General features: G+C 38.1%; 1 protein-coding gene across 3 annotated transcripts; it reads right to left on the bottom strand.

Annotated features, from left to right (window-relative positions):
• Positions 1–789: 789 nt before the first annotated feature.
• On the bottom strand, positions 790–15,906 carry LOC102946119 (T-cell receptor gamma chain C region DFL12). Of its 3 annotated transcripts, none has more exons than XM_037890040.2 (4): positions 15,093–15,906; positions 3,760–4,065; positions 2,203–2,256; positions 790–1,382 (listed from the first exon to the last, which is right to left on the bottom strand). In XM_037890040.2, the coding sequence occupies exons 1-4, from the start codon at positions 15,160–15,162 to the stop codon at positions 1,249–1,251; spliced, it is 564 nt and encodes a 187-aa protein (XP_037745968.1). In that variant the 5' UTR covers positions 15,163–15,906; the 3' UTR covers positions 790–1,248. The 3 variants fall into 3 exon arrangements, with proteins under 3 accessions (XP_037745968.1, XP_043396516.1, XP_037745967.1); XM_043540581.1 differs by lacking the exon at positions 15,093–15,906 and adding an exon at positions 11,334–12,116 and having other exon boundaries at positions 3,760–4,096; XM_037890039.2 differs by lacking the exon at positions 15,093–15,906 and adding an exon at positions 7,859–7,984.
• Between the last annotated feature and the right edge of the window lie 1,376 nt (positions 15,907–17,282).

The following is a 17,282-nucleotide window of genomic DNA, read 5'->3' as shown; positions in this document are numbered from 1 at the left end:
TCATACAGGATGTGGGAATACTAAGAACATAGCTGCACAGGCTATTAAAGATATACTGCTAATTGTGTATATATGTAAAATACAGCTAATATGATTTTTCCTATATGGATACTGCAAGCATTCAGGGCCCAATGTGGTTGTACTTATGCCAATAATTTGCCCAGACTTGGATAAAAATTTTAGGACAGATTAATATTAAAGAAAATAAGGACTTGCAGAGTTTGGAGACGCGGAAAAGTTCAGAGTGATATCTGAGAACTCTTGCCTTTATTTATTGGTTTAAAATGAACTGTTTGAGCTTAAAGTATGCATTAAAGAGAGTATTTCACTTTTTGAAATTCTTTAGGCATGTACTGAAGAGGGTATATCCAGTTAAGATTGTATTTCATTCATTATAACTTGTATGTTGTTAAAAGATATAATATGGAAGTTTGCCATGTATAAGGCAGGTGTGCGTGTTTAGCTTTACCATTCTCTTCCAGACTTCCAATCATAGAATATCAGAGTTGGAAGGGACCTCAGGAGATCATCTAGTCCAACCCCCTGCTCAAAGCAGGACCAATCTCCAATTGTTTTTGCTCCAAATCCTTAAATGGCCCCCTCAAGGATTGAACTTGTGTATGTCTGCCTTGAAAAAACTGTTTAAAAAGTGTTTAGATTTCCTTTAAATAAATAAACAAACTGGACAGAATATTTTGTAATGCTGAATTTTATTTAAAATACATTAATCTTTCAATTTTTTAAAACAATTACTCATATTTCAAAGCCTTATTTTGTTTTATAAAGGAAATAAATGAAATTAATAGAAATGAAATGACAAATCATTTTAAATTACAGATTGGGACTCTAGCCCTGCAAATATTTATGGGACGAGTCTTCCCATTGACTTTGCTGAATGCAGTTGGCCTATCCACATCCAAAAAGTTCTTTGTGTGCACAAGTGTTTTTGCAGGATAAGAGCCTAAGAAACTGATCCTGCACTGCTTTGTGATGCAAAATTCCCATTGAAATCAAGGAGCCCTTTAAGTTCCACAGTTACAAAATTAAAATAATAAAATAGAAAAAATGAACACGTAAAACTGTGCGCTCTTAAGCAGAAGAAGCCATCTGTGCAGAGAAATAACCAACAAAATCAAATTGAAATGCATGTCTTAATATTTAGAGCAAGGTGTTTCATATGAACAGGCTTATTTCAAAGCAAAGTAAATTTCAGACACAAATGCTGAGGTTGGAAGGTGTAGGAGAAGTTTAAGGTTTCTTTCCCTGGCGCTTGATTGGACTTTGCATTCTGTATATGAAGAAGAGTACGATGACGTAGTACATGGTGCTTTTCAGGAGTAGGACAATGTATATTACATACGCCGTCCTGTGCATGAAACTCACTGTAATAGCAACACAAGATTTAAAAAAAACCCAGTTAATGGTGCATATTCTACAGCCTCAAAATAAAAAAAGTATAAAACCATGTGTCTGATAGTGGAAGGTCTATACAGTAATCAATTGCAGTAACTATATTGGCTAAACAGACTATGCATAAATGAGTGTGTCTGCTAACCAGGTCTACATTCCGAATATACCTGCTCATTCAGCAGAACTGGTAGAAAAGAGGCACTCTCAATGCTGGTATCGCTACTATCTGCTAAGGAGTAGGCATGATGCTAGTGCTTCTGGCACTGACAGTTTACAGTAGGGTGTTGCCATGATTTTAGGCCAAAATTTTCAAACCTGGATGCTTAAGTTTCTTCTAAGTCCATATTCAAGCAGCTAAATAAAAGTGGTTTGATTTTAAGACTTCCTGGTCACCCACAAATTACACTGAAATCAGTTGGGTCATCAAGCATTCAGCACCTTTACACACCATTTGAAAATTTTGGCCTTGGATACTTTTTATAATTTAACATGTTAAGTATTAGATTAAAGAACAGTTGCATGTGTCGGCTAAAGAAGAATGACACACGTGGCATGTTAACAGAGCACAACAAATCCCACCGAAACGTGTTTCGGCAGAACCTCTACAGTGTTTCACCTGAGCTGCCCATGGGCATTAGTTACTGGACACACTGCAAATGTTAACTTTCGGCAGTGAGGATAAATATGTGTGGACTATTTTAAAGAGAATATTTTCATTTTTGTCTGAACCATATGAAATAGTGCTTAATTCTTAACTATATTGTAGAGAGAATGAGAATTGGACACGATTACCTGTGAAAAGTCTGTTGGTACAGCCTGCTGTGGTTTGAGTCACTACGGAGGTGTCTGCAAGGGTAGAAGCATAACATGTAAAGAGGCTTTCATTGTCAAACGGGATTCTTGTTGAAAATTAACACACCCATTTCTTGACAGAAGTTCAAAGGAAAAAAAGATGGTAAAAGTATTATAACTACAGTGACTCAAATATGGAAAGTTAATATTTTAAAAAATGAGCACCGAGATTCCATCCAGAGTAAATGCTCTGTAGCACGTAGCTGATGTACAAAACCAACTAGAGATAAAACAGGAAAAATGCATATGCTCCTGCAAGTGAGTACTTGTATGCCTTATATCAAGATTTAGGTACTGATGTTGTAATCAGATCAGTCAGTGCAAACCTCTGTGCCTGTTAGGAGCTCACTTGAAGTCTTTGGCATTTGCATGGGTGCAGAGGTCTGGACTAGCCGATCTGATCGCAGGTTCTGGACGTTGGCCCTTCTGTGTATGCAAGTTTCTGTTCATGTCGAGCCAGATGCATTTTGTCCCACCAAATTACTCAGTTGTGTTTGCCCCTTTGGAATGTGTACGTATACTTGGGGGATAAAAACCTGGCCTCCTGAGGCAGCCTGAGATTGTTGGCATTCTGGGAAGGGGTGATGTTGTTTAATAGCTGTACAAGAGACAGAAGAAAATAATCCTGATCAGCATACGGTCTAAGGCCCATGTTTTAGGCATTTTGGATGTGCAAGGGGGGGGGGGGGGTCAATAAGCCTATTTTTCCATTGTATTTGAAATAGATAAATTTGTATATGCTCTTATTAATTGCCTCCATGCTGACTGAGACCTGGGGGTAAGATACATACTGCAAATCAATAAATAACCTTAAAATATATTTTTATCAGATGGCACTTTGAGAACTGAAATGTAAGGATAATAGGCCAGATTCTGAGCTAATATCAATTGGCCTGGCTCTATTAACTTGACTAGAGCTATGCCAGTTTACACCATCTGAGAATCTAGCTATCTGTGAACAGAAGTTGGAAAAATACCTATCCAATCAAAACAATGGAGAAAGATTTTGTTCTTAAAGATCTGAGATCTGGTATAGATAAGAACCAAACAGAAGTTACTTCTCTTATTTTCTCTTTCTCCTGCATTATCTTTTTCATTTTGGTTTGTGTAATTCTTCTGGTCTGCTGTAACAAGTTAGATGCTGTGTGTGTTATTACTTTTGTTGCAATATGTATCACTTGTTCAAAACCAAACACTGTAGGCCGGGTCCAGAGCTCCATTGACGTCAGTGGAGTTTTGATGCTTTACACTAGCTGAGGAGCTCAGCCAACATTTTCAGTCATTATAGAAAGATTTTAAATTGGGGGAGAGGAGCCAAAACTGAGCTTTGGATGGAGAAGCTTCAGTGACAGCCAGCTTATGGAGAGATGGAAACTAATAGTGACCTGGAGAGCGCAAACCCTTTCAGGAACAGTAATACATTTTACTCTTTTATTGTAAAGAAACAGTGAACTCTTTAAATATATATAGCAGTAGTTTTCATAATATAGTATATACCTGGAGATTCGATAGGGACAAAACCTTCTTTGCTTTCATGTTGATATTTGCAGTGATAATTCTTGCCGCTATTTTTATCTACGGTCAGCCAGCTGCTTATTGAGTATGAAAGTTGATTGTCATCAGGGGGCCAAATTTCCCCATGCACTGCATTTTCCTCTGCACTCTTCATGCCGTCTTCCCAAGTCACCTTAATGACATTTGGGTAAAAATCCTCAATGAGGCATATGTGTGTTACTTTCCCATCTTGTTCAGTAGAAGGAGGCAGGACCTGGATCTTCTTGGGATCGAGTTTTGCTTCTGTCTCTGGAATCATTTTAGAGAGAGAAATGAATGTGTTAGAAATTAAGTAAATTCAGAATTGCAGTATACATGGTATGCTGTGCTTTTGAAACAATAAAGAATTCACAGATTTGAAAGCGGAAGAGAGGCAATTTCATTTCTTGCATCCAATTCCTCCAACTTGCACTCAAGCCCACAATCTTAACTCTGAGTTCAGCATGGGAACGATATTCTGTTGCCAAATGTATTTGAACTATTTAAGTCTATAATATATTGTTACTGCCTATTAAATTGTGAAGATAGGAGTAAATTATCCACTTATGGGTTACAGCTTTAGGGAGCTGGAATTGCAGAAGTTTACGTGCTTGAATGCAGGTTTTTGTGGAACAGAAAACTGCCTACTAACTTAGCTTCCAAACTCAAAATGTATTAAACACTTTTTGAATGAATGCTGAGTACAGCTTTATGTTCTGGTTCATTTCAAAACATCTGTGACTTTGAAAATCTCCCCTTTATTTACCCAAAATGTGTATGTAAAAGACACCGTGATAATGAGAGGAAGGGTACAGCTACACCACAGTAAAAGACCCGCGGCACGACCACAACTGGCCCAAGTCTCCTGATTCTGACTTGCAGGACTGGGGTTGTGCTGCTAAAAATGGCAGTGTAGATGTTTAGGCTTGAGCTGGAGCACAAGCTCTGAAACCCAGCAAGGGAGGTGGCCTAAGAGCCCAGGCTCCAGTCAGAGCCTGAATGTCTGCACTGCAGTTTTTAGCACCAAAGCCTGAGCCCCACGAGCCCAAGTCAATTGACCCAGCCTCAGAGACTTGGTGTTACGGGATTTTTATTACAGTGTAGATGTACCTGAAGGGAAGGGTATTAAAGATTCCACAAACCTTTAATAAGGCCTCTCTCTTTAAGAATCACTAGAATATTCTATCAGGAGATACATTTGCCCTGAACTATCTGCATTTACTATTTAAGAACCTGGGTTAGCACCTTTCAAAAGAGAGAAAAGTAATCTTTACGCCTTTTCCACACTAAGAAACTGAACCTTTGTGAAAACATTTTTTATCAATTTTTCACCTTAAAATGATATAAGAACATACAAGATATATTGTAGTGCAGACCCAGCCGATACAACTTCGGGGAAACTGTTGCTGAACGCCATTTTGGGGAATTACAGTAAATACATTAACCTGTATCCCTCAATGACAAATATCAATTACGAAATTAGCAAGAATGATACGTCCTGAAATGACTTTGTTCATGTATTTGGCCAGTGTCATGGAGTATTATGCATATTGCTCAACACTTCTGAAAATCAAGAAACTTAAATGCCCAAATAAGTATTTAGGAGCCTAACTTTAGTCAACCACTTTTGAAAATCTTGATTATGAAGCATTATTAACAATGGAGCTCTCAACAGAACTCAGCGATCAAATCTTTGCTGAGGAATAGAGCTGTGGCTCTCAAACTGGTGACCCCTTTCACATAGCAAGCCTCTGAATGAAACCCCCCTCCCTTATCAATTAAAAACACTTTTTATATATTTAACATCATTATAAATACGGGAGGCAAAGCAGGGTTTGGGGTGGAAGTTGACAGCTTGCGACCCCCCCCCCATGTAATAACCTCGTGACCCCCTGAGGAGTCCCGACCCCCAGTTTGAGAACCCCTGGAATAGAGGGAATGTTGAATTTTATTTCATCCACGAGTTAGTGTAAGTGCATGAAATAAGACTGAACCAGGTCAGAAAAGACTTCCCTACCAAAATCATGATCTGTCTACTGCTGCTAATTTCTGTCTCCTATTTGTCACTGTGGGATACAACCAAGAGAATAAGGTTCCCAACCCAGCTAACTGCCAAAGAAGTTCTCTGCAGAACGAGGCAACATTCTCATGTTATAAATGTGCACCAAAAGGAAGAAACGGAAGGTTGTTGATATTTCAATAGTGTCAAAGGTCCCCAAATGGGCACCATGTATTCTGTGCATTTTCTATTTGTTCCAATACTTAATTGCAAGTGAAAAATTGGAGGCCATTTAACAAAATAGTTGGCCTATATTCCACAACACATTTAGTTGGAATTTTTAAAGGCAGTAAGAAGGGATTTAGGTGCCCAAATCCCTTTCAAATTCAGGTTCCTTTGATAATGTCAGCCATTGTCTTTAGTCAACTGAGACACAAATAGATTAGGCGCTGCTCCCACAAAGTCTTACACATGTGCTTAATTTTATGCTTTGTGAGTAGTCCCCCTGATGTCAAAGCTTGTGAAGGTTCCTTTTCTAAAATGGTTTCAGCTTATTTTTGTGCTGTCTGGCTATTCTAGAGTTTTCTGAAACTATTTGGAACTGAACCAGACTATAACCTTGTAATTAGGGTTGTGTCAAAAAGGATTTAAAATATCTTGAAATTAGAAGGAAATAGATAGCTGAAATGTAAGACTACCTAACCAAGAAAAATCTCTTCATTAAAGAACTCCCTCATTTTGGAAATTGTCACCAACTTAGGGAATTGATTTTTCTGTTCTTTTCAATTTCGATCCTCATGCTCCAGCACTAATTAGTTCAACATTTGAGGTTCAATCTTACATTCCATATAAACCATAAGCACCCAGGAATAAAGGATTGGGCTTGACCAGTAGGTTTACCAAATGATTTACTCACTCAAGTCTTGTATGTATTCAAAAAACCTTTACATAGCTTCCTGCCCAATGATGTTGTGCTTTGCAAAAACGAATGATTATTTCTGGCATTTCTCATTAGATGTTTTTAGAAATTGGAGTCACGTTTACATGTTGATACTTCTGCAAACATGTAGTTTTTTGTATTTGTACCTGGTTAGATGGGTGTCTATCCAATATAAAATCTGAATTTTGTACATATATAAGCAGCATGTGTGCGCGCATAAGTGGGCAAAATCTGTTTTAAGTATCTCGCCTCATTTTAGGCGAGATATAAAACCCCTTAAGGCCAATGGGCTTTTTTCCTTTGGCTTCAATGGGCTTTGCATAAGACACTTTAAGAAGATAAGACTCTTAATTTCCAAGTCAATTATAGTTTCCAGTGTGGAGCTACTTGTTGTTTTGGTCCAATTTAACTTTTCAAAACACCTCGCTTGTCTAAGTTATTTAAGTGGAATTTTTAACAAGGAAGGCATGCTGTAAAAGAATATACGTGATATATTCTTACTACTTTAAGTATCACTTCTCTTTTTTAAGATGGCAATTTACTTTGGGCCCTTTGGCTTCCCTCCTTGCTCAAAGGAAATTCCTATTAGTTTCAATGGGAGGTTTTCTAAAGGGAGAATTGCAGGGTTAAGTTGTAATTGACTCAGTGCTACCTCTTTTTGTGTGTGTTTGCAATCTGCATGCCACTTACAGGTAAACTATCATACGTAAATAACGCTGACGTACTATTTGAGAACAAAGTCCATTATGCCGTCAGAATTTATGAAAAAATAAGTAAATGGCATGCTTGTAATTTTAATTTTGCATTACGTGCTTGGTCCAGCAAAGTGCTGAATGCTCCTATGAAGTTCTGAACGCTTCTCATTTCCCACTGAAGCCAACGGACATTGAGGGTGCTCAGCACCTGGTATTATTTACACCCAAAAGAGAAAAGGATTGTTACGACATTTCTCTGTTGCTAGCCAGTGACTTTTGGTTTCATTAACATTAGTGTTGTTAATAAATTATTACACTCATAATAAAATTTTAGCCAGTGTACATTCTTGCATTGAGATAAATGATTGAGCTTAAGTTGATGGATTTTGCCATTATGAAACGTTTAAAATAGTTTGTCTGAAAACTTACTAGTTACGACAAGTTTTGTGCCAGTTCCAAAGATTTTCGCAGCTCCCACAGTGTTACAACTTACAACAAAAACTGCCCAAGACATGTCCATTCCGAGGGATCAGATCTGAACAAATATTGCTAAATAGGCACAACTGAGAGCCAGTTAATTCAAACAAGGAAATGGTGGAAATTTGAATACATAGAGCTTACACTGGTATTTTCAAATACTATATATTAATATTAATCAATACAGGGTGAGCTTACATTGGTGTTTTCAAATACTGTATATTAATATTAATTTGGTAGCTTTTAAATTCTGTTTAAACGAAAATCATTCATTTCACTGACAGAGAGGATCTGTTTGACATTTGAGACCTAATGTTGGACTTGTACCTATTTTCTCTTGCCTAGTGGATTGATGGAAAAGGGTATTTCAGTTAAGTTCTGCTGGATGCTCAGTGTTTTTGTCCCTGTACTGCCAGAGTGGTCAAATGGGGGCATTTTAAAAATGCTAATATAAATAAACATATCATTAGAAAAAATACTCATTTTACAGTACACTGTGACCTATCTCCTTTTCACAAGACATTGTCATGACATCTTTCCACCCACTAACTTCTTACATCTGCTGACTAATATGTACTTGTGATATGAGATGCTAAATCCTGGTCACCGCACTAAGCTGAGTAAAGGGGGTTTCTCTAGGAGAGCTACATGATGGATGGGAAGATGAAATCTTTCCCCCAACCTAGCTAGAGCATCATAGCCCAGGAGCTTCAGTAAAGTCCATGCAGTTGGCCACCCACTGAGCAGGTGGTTTGGCCAGTTGATTTCACTTGTGTCAGACCCACTGGCCATTCCATGCCCTCACCACTCCCCTACCCCCGATCCCCACTGTTCTTTGGTTTACAGGGGTACCCTAGTATTGCCTCTTTGGCTTGCACCCTGCACTGGATGGTACTGTGGATGTTCTCCTGGTCTGGGGCATTGACCCCTACACAGGAGAACAACCCAGCTTTGACTCAGGATGAGTAAAATACCCCTCTATATCAATAATTGTCAATGTGATCACTCATCTGTTTCACTCTCAACTCTGTACATTAACCTTATATTTCGATAGTAAAGACATTCATTCTTCTACTGTAGATTGCATATCACGTTTCCATTGTCCGTTATCCTTTTTGAATAAATTGTGCTCTGCAGTCTCTAATTTTATATTATCACATGTAATTTTTTCTCTATGCTACCATAGAACTTACTTGAAACAACGAGCTTTGTGCCAGAGCCGAAGACTTTGATATAATTATTGTCACTGTGTTCATGTGCTTTGCAAAAACTCATGGGCCAGATCATCAGCTGCTGGAAATCAAAGGTGCTCCACTGAGGATCTGGCCCATATAGCTTCCATATGGTCCAATATAGCTTCATATTATTTGATGTGCAATTGTGAACAGAAGTTGATAGAATCACTTTAATATACTAGGCTTGTGATTTAAATGGCTTTTCCTTACAAAATGGCAAATGCTTAATCCAGTGCAATCTATTGGAGTTTGGGGTGTCAGAGGAATACAGGATGTTTGGAGTACTTCAGGAGTGGACATGCGAAATAAGACAAAAACTTCAAATGCATTAGAATTTCCTCAGGCTGGGATCCCTCAGCATCACTTGAAAGTTCGATTTTTCTTCTAAACTGAATTTAGCACTTGTGAAAGGTGCCAAACTGACAGCACTGGAAACGGCCTACATTGAAAATACTTCAGCATTCTTCAACAGTAGCCCAGTGCTTAGTCATGCCGTTGTAAAATGTGATGGGTGATTTTGCACCATTGCTGGAGAATCTGTTTTATTTCATGCTGGATTTCTCACCTGGTCCTAACAGTGTATTTGAAACCTGTTTGCAAAGGTCACCTTTAAAGGATGAGATGGTAAATTATTCTTAATATCCCTTAAATTCTTGGTATTTCTGCTAAAAGTGCCAGCAACAGTGCCTATCGTGATGAAGTTTTTTCAGGTGGACACTTGTCCTCTGAAGATTCTTTGCTCACAACTGCACATCACTTTCTGCCATACATTTGGATTTGGTCTTTTAGGGCCAATGGGATTTAGATCAGATACTTCTATATTTTTTCTATAAAGAGTTTGTTATATTCAGTCAGTAAAGTCAAAAATCAATACCTAGAACTGTTTCAAAAGGCAGGAAACCAATTAAAACCAACCTTAGACTGCTTGAGAATCTTATCACCAAAATAATTATCAGTAATGGTAGCTCCTTTGTACTTTATAACTAATGATCTGCACTGATCACTCTGTTCTTAATGCACTTTGTTTTACAAAAACCCAAGAAACTTCCGTCATATAATGTCAGATATGTTCTTTTAATTAATTAATTACCTTTTAATAAGCATTCCAAATATTTTTGCATTTATTTCTTTCACAAAACTTAATGTAAAGTTTTGGTGAATTTTTTTTTCTTATTTTCAAATAAAATGACCGAGTGCTTCTGAAAGTTGCCATATACATAGCATTATAGCCTGAATCCCTTTCTACACAGGAGAGATACAACACAGGCAGGTACAAGGGAAGCTTCTTCACACCATCCCACCAAACCATGTCAATTTTGTCCTGGAAGGACAACCTCTAGGGCTGAGAGGGGACAGTTCAGTCTCCACATTCAATTCAGTGTTTGGCTTCTGCACTGAGCCTGCCATTAGTACCAGGTTTTTTCTAGAATATTACGTTCAGAAGAATCCAGTTATACCATTTTAATGTAAACTTCTTTCGTGATGACTAGATGCACTTTAATGGATATAATATGAGAAGCACCATTATTCCTATGTCAGGCTTGTTGACAGCACCAAGCTTGGTTCTGTTTTCAAATCTTTTTACTCATCTATTCCACTAAGCAAGAATTCTGAAGAATTCTGGTAGGTATTGACCCTGCTCTCACTTACACCGGTGTAAATCTGGAGTAGCTCAATTTTAAATGAATGGAGGGAAGTCAGTTTAAAAAGAGGAATGACTAGTGTGAGAGCCAAATCAGGACTCCTAAATATATATGACTTTAAAGGCAATTTCTGCTTCTTCAGTATCCTTGTAAATAATGTTGTCCCTGCTAAGAACTATGCTTATACAACATGGGTAAAATCCTAGCCCCAAAGTCATTGCCATTGAGTTCTGTGGAGTCAGAATTTCACCTTATGTTCTTAGAATGGAAAAGCCCCGATTCCCGTAATTCTGGAGTCAAATTCAGCCCTGGCACAAACAGCCACAATTTCTTTTGATTTTACTTAGAATTGTGCCGGGATCTGAATTTCTCCATGATCTTAGATTTTTTCTTTTCTCAGGAGGAACTTCCTTAGCCAATATTTGATATTTCTCTTTGAGAAGATATTTTATTACTGAAACGTTAGATTGTATCCTACAGGTTTAATACACTAATAAATCAAGTGAGCAATCTTAGCTCTTCATGCTGTAATAAATAATCTACACATATCACAGACCTGCTTCTCCATTCCTTACACAGTCAAAACAGCTGGTAAAGCTATGGGAGTTTTGCCTGTCAAAGAGTGCAGGATCTTATACAGCTAAGAGGATTTAGGAAAACCATCCATTTTAAACTATAATGCTAACTAAATTGTATCTACATTCTTAATACCACAGAATATTCACTGAAAGCAACATTCTGATCCTGCTCTGATATTTTTAGAATTAATTATGGTAGTGTATGTATTTTAATTGGCAGCATTAGAGCAATTTACCTTTAGTTGAGAGCTATAGGGGTACTAAGGTAAACTTGATTGTGAATTCAGGTTTAAAAATAGACTGACTGCTCTAGTTGATTTATATAAATGTGCAGAGCATGATTCTGTGACAGTAAGGACCTGATTTTCCTTTGTCCTGTGTTTGTGCAGTCAGTTATACCAACGCAAACTGGGGGTAACATGCAACTTAATCAGAATGGTAGCACTTCCCATCGACTTTTCATGAGCGTAAATGGCTTCCAAGAGCAGGGCAAAGAAGACTCAATCCCCAAGTATATATATTATATAATTGCAAGTGTCAGTTTGCCTGCAATGCCAAGGTACGTCACACAAGAGGACGATCTCTAGGGCCAAATTCTTTCACTTACACTGGTGTAACTACAACGTTTCTGCTATGAAGATACTGAGTACTGCAGAGATCGCTTCTTTTGTTTTAAATGAGAAGCATGATGTTGCTTCTTTCAGAGTTGTTTAATTTTATGCATATTTTTTGTATAAATGAATTAGAGTAATATCAAAGCTAAGACAAATTTTTGCAACTGGACAAAGAACCAGCATGGTTATGGTGGCACATCCTCTGAAAAATGACATTTAATAGCTGAAATATTAGAAATATTTATTTCCTTGAAAAAAATCTACTTTAAATCCCTCAGTAAATATTGCAGGTTTGCTGGGGTTGAAAAGCTGATGTATTTGGAATCAAATCATACCAGGTGCTAACACCCCTGACCTGCACTGAAGTCTACAGGAACTGATAGTGTTCAGCACCTCACATTAAGTGCTCAGTACTTCACAAGATCGAGCTAACAATTGTTGACCTTACCTGTAATAAAAAGATTTTCAATGATCACAATAAGTCTCTTTAGCTTTGCATTACTGTAATTACCACCAAACTTACCTGTTACAATGAGCTTGGTACCAGAGCCAAATACTTTGATGAGAACACCACTAGAAGTATCACAGTGAGCAAATCCTTTGCAAAATACTGTACAGATCTAGTATCTTTATATTGATGAACCAGTCGTTGTTGCTTTAAAAAAAATCTGATATGCTATTTAAATTGCTTTCTGGCCTTGCAATAAAATAGTAAATAAGGAGAGGGCATGTAAAATAATGTGAAAGCTGTGGAGGCGATTTTCAAAGGGGCAAAAGAAATTGAGATATGGTGAAGTTAGATGTACCATTGACAATCTGTCCCTAAAATTAATCTGATTCAATATGGTTTAGATTAGCTGTTACTAATAATTTGTGGAAAGGAACAAATTACTTTTAAAATTAGGGTCCACAGGCTGAGGTTATAAAATTAAGCCTGCATACTGCCATCATTCCATGATGGTGCACCTAATGATAACGATAGATTGAGGGTAGAATATAGCTCTTAAATTGGGTATATTCATGACAATTATTTTGGCTAACTTCTGCCATTTGGTGTAATCAGAAATATTCCCCAACAGAAAACATTTGCTCTTCAGAAATATTTGTTTGTCTCAAGGACTAGGCACCCAGCAAGGACCATTTAGCAGTATCTGGAGGGAAGAATAAACCTAATTAAAGACACAGAATTCTCTCAATCCCATGAAATCCAAACATGGCTGAAACATTTTAACAACTGGAAATTATCTTTAAAAAATTGAGGATTGTATTATTGGAACAATTATCGTATTTTGTTTAAAGGATTACTCTATCATGTATACCTTCTGTTTATGTAAAAAATAAGCACACCTCTTTATTCCCCATCAGTATCTGGAATCAACATGATTTACTGCATTTTGGCCTTGTTTTGGCCTTTAATTAAGCGCAAGCTTAAATACGTTGCTGAATATGAATGAAAATATGCTTAAGTGCCTTTCTGAACTGGAGCTTTTTTTAGGAAAGAAAACTCAATTGCATTAAGATATTCCGACTATAAGTACTTTTAATGCTACCTAATGCCCAGATCCTCCAAGTGCTGATCATCCTCAACTCCTATTTAAATGAATGAGCTTTAAAGAAGCTCAGCAACTGATATGACGGGGTGCTAAATATACGGTATTGTACAAAACCCATCAGTTCTACATTTCACATTCACTGCTAACAATGAGTGGTTCCACTTCAGAATATTTTTGCATAATCATCTCACAGCGTGACAATACCGAGCAAGCTCTCCAAACAATTTACCTCATTCTCATTGATTAAGCAAGCGTAACTAGTTCGTTCTGAATTAGAGAGACTAGAATGGGTGAAATCCTGACCCCAATGAAATCAACTGGAGTTTTGCCCTTGACTTTAGTGGGATCAGGATTTCACCCAGTATATTTATGAATAGCTTGATTTTGTCCTGGATAACAACCATAGTAAACACCCAGAGTAAATGAATGCTTTGAAAACATCTTGAGAAACTTACTTGAAACCAACAGTTTGGTGCCGGAGCCAAAGTACTTTTCTCCATACCCACATCACTGAAATCCTCTACAAAAACAAATGAATGCTCAAGGTATGAATTTCACTGAAGTGAAATTCTGACGTTCCTATTTTAAATACAAAGTCCACAGTCTAAACAAGGCTTGCTATCGGCGACTTAATTGTGGGAGTATTAAATTGAGTTTATGCACTTTGTGAATTCCTGTGCCACCTTCTACCAAAAATGTTTTTTGTTCCTTGAAATACAACTCGGCATGGAAAATTGAGTGGGGTGAATTGCTGGTCACCACACACTTTCATTAATTTCAGTGGATGAGCAGGATTTAGTCCTATGATCTTCAATGTGCCTGGATAGGAGGGATGGTCTTGTGGTTAAAGCACCATAGTGAGACTCAGGAGATTTGCCTTTTTTTCTGGCTCTCTCTTTCTGTCCTTTGTCAAATCACAATCTCTGTGTTTCACTTTACATTTTAACATGCTCTTAGTGTATAGTTTAGAAAATGACATTTGCTAAACAATGGATTATAAATACTGTTATGTACTCAACATTAACTAGCACTTGCATTATTGATTGGACTGTTTCTGTAGCTTTAATCCAATAAAGAACATTATACACAAAAGGGAAAAGATACTTTCAGTAAAACCACTTTCTGAGCACCTGAAGACTGTTGCACCTTCGGCAATTTTCCTCCGTTAATCATCGTACTAGGACTGATTTAGTCCTAACAATAACAAACTTTTTAATAATCCCGCACTTGCTAAATTGAAACCTGTGCTGTGAATTTTACACTTGCTGGCATTTGGACATTATTTTAAATTTAAATCTCTCCATTTCCCTCCTTCCCGATTCTTAACAGCTATTCAGTAAATATTCCAGCCTTTTACCCTTGTACTCACTTTACTCATTAGGATCATAAACTGCCCTCAGCGAACCCATTGGTGTGCGTGGGAGTTCCATACACAGGTCAAGAGCAATACATGGATTATGTGCAAATTCCTTTTTTAATATTCATTTATTAGGTCCAATGTTTTTGTCCGTTCCCTTGATTCTATTTACCAAAAGAAAAACAATCAAGAATAAAAATACTTACCCGAAACAACTAGTTTGGTTCCTGTGCCAAAGTACTTGATCCAGCTTGAAGTGTCACGTTGACTTTTCATTTTACAAGAAGCTGTGGTACTTTACTTATGGTGCTGTGTCCTTGCTCAAATATCCAGGCAGGCTAACCAGCAGCTGGGAAAATACTTCTTATGAAGCATTCCTGGTTTCTGGACTGCTTGGAGAATTTAATGAATTCACATTTTTGTGCCCTCATAAAGCTGATACAAATAGAATCACTGGAAAGAGAATTTATGTATGTCCTTGCAGCTTTTCTGTTAATGAATCCTCACTCCTTAAAATGGAAACTAGACTGTGGCTTCTATTTGATTTTAATGTTGTAAATAGACTGTTGGATCAGGCGGTTCTCAAACATTTTCACTGTGTGGTCCACATACTAAAAGAGAGTATGTCTCATGGACTACAACCCCTTTTCCGTTCCCAATAGCATTGACCATCTCCTCTTCCTCGCATCCGCAATCACATCACATCTCTGTAGTAATTGCTTACATGGAAAAATGATACCTGAGAGAGAATTTCATTCTTAGCTGTATTACTGAAATTTAATAGATGGTAATGAGGAGGAACCAGCATTATGTGATCATAGAGCTCTCTAGAGACACACACAAAGAAGTCTATGGACTGCAGCTGGGAGCCTGTACACCAGATACATATTTTGCTGTATGTTGGGATTGTTGCAGTTTGTGTTACCAATTTACTGGTATCTTTTCATATGGCTGCTGGGGAGGGGAAAAATATTTTCCTCTGCATACACAGACATTTTAGAACAGAACAGAGATAACGTCTGAGAAAGCCCACCTCATTTCAGACAAAAGGGGTGGATGACAATCTAGCAGTTGTAAGGGAACTAACCAGAGTATTTGATCTCTCTCACAGACACAGACACGGCCACCCCCAGCTCACTCACCTGCAGAATAATTCTGGGAAATAACTGACAGTGGGTAAGAAAAATAGAAAAGGAACATACAGTGAGAGGTTCCTCTCAAATGTACAGTGGTTGTGTCAAAGGGCTTGTCTACTACCCAAGAGTTTATTGGGAATATCTCCCAGCATTGCAATCATGCTGGTGAATCTTCCCTGGTGATCCCTGGGAGAACTGGTGTAGTGAGGGCAATAGCCTTCACTGGCATGTTACCACCGTGTCTTGTAGACCTGCTCTGAGCAGGGTTAAGTGACACCATCATAAAAACCAGCACTAACACTGCTGCACTTGGTGTCCTTGGTGGGGCTCTACTGACGTTAGTGCAACAGCGGGAGGTTTCACAAAATACATCCATTGTTGCCCCTCTACCTAGCAAATATACCAAGTCATGGTCACACATTATATAACATGGTAGTTGTAACATGATTTGGTCCTGCTGGTATGGAGAGAGCAAGACTGAATTTTAGCCATGGTCTAATCATCATGCATAATAACTTGCACTGGTGTTGTACTTTCTATCCAAGAATTTCAATGTACTTCAATGCATTAAGCTTCAATGTCTATGTGTGGCAGGTATTATTCACAGCAGGAGAAACTGTAACCCAGAGAGGATAAGTGACTTGGTCATGCAAGAAAGGGTGCGGAGGTGCAGAGGGCAGAGTCTTGGGAGAAAGAGGAGGAGGAGAAGAGGTTGGGGTCACAGTCCTGGTGCCAGCCGCCCCCCAGTTTCACACAGGTTCCAACACCTCTGTAGGGGCTCCCAAATTGGCCCTGGCCCTGGGCATGGGCTCCATGGGGCCATGCGTTAATCCACTACTGACTAGAGCAGAAGAATTGCTTATCACACGCCTGCTAATACACGGAAGAATGACATTCACTTTTCTCGCAACAGTGTTACATTGTTGACTCGTATTTAACTTGAGAGTCACTATGAGCCCAGATCCCTTTCCACAGTACTCCTTCCTAGGCAGTTATTTCCCATTTTGTATGTGTGCATTGATTGTTCCTTCCTCAGTGGAGTACTTTGCATTTGTTCTTATTGAATTTCATCCTATTTCCTTCAGACTATTTCTCCAGTTTCTCCAGATCTTTTAGAATTTTAATCCTATTCTCCAAAACACTTGCAACAGCAGGAAGGGAAGCTGTTTAACACCATTCCTTTTGTAGCAGCTTAAATAACCCTTGCTCATACCAACTGGGATCACCCTAATGCATCACCACTCTGACACTTCAGTGATG

This window comes from Chelonia mydas, chromosome 2 (genome assembly GCF_015237465.2).
Source record: "Chelonia mydas isolate rCheMyd1 chromosome 2, rCheMyd1.pri.v2, whole genome shotgun sequence".
Classification (NCBI taxonomy): Eukaryota; Metazoa; Chordata; order Testudines; family Cheloniidae; genus Chelonia; species Chelonia mydas.
This window is presented reverse-complemented; position numbering and strand designations above follow the sequence as displayed.

Coding starts and splice junctions, on each gene's coding strand:
- LOC102946119 (XM_037890039.2), bottom strand. CDS start 7,949: ATGGACATGTCTTGGGCAGTTTTTGTTGTAAGTTGTAACACTGTGGGA. Junction 4,066..7,858: donor CACAAAACTTGTCGTAACTA/GTAAGTTTTCAG, acceptor AAATGATTCCAG/AGACAGAAGCAAAACTCGAT. Junction 2,257..3,759: donor TGTCCCTATCGAATCTCCAG/GTATATACTATA, acceptor CTACCCTTGCAG/ACACCTCCGTAGTGACTCAA.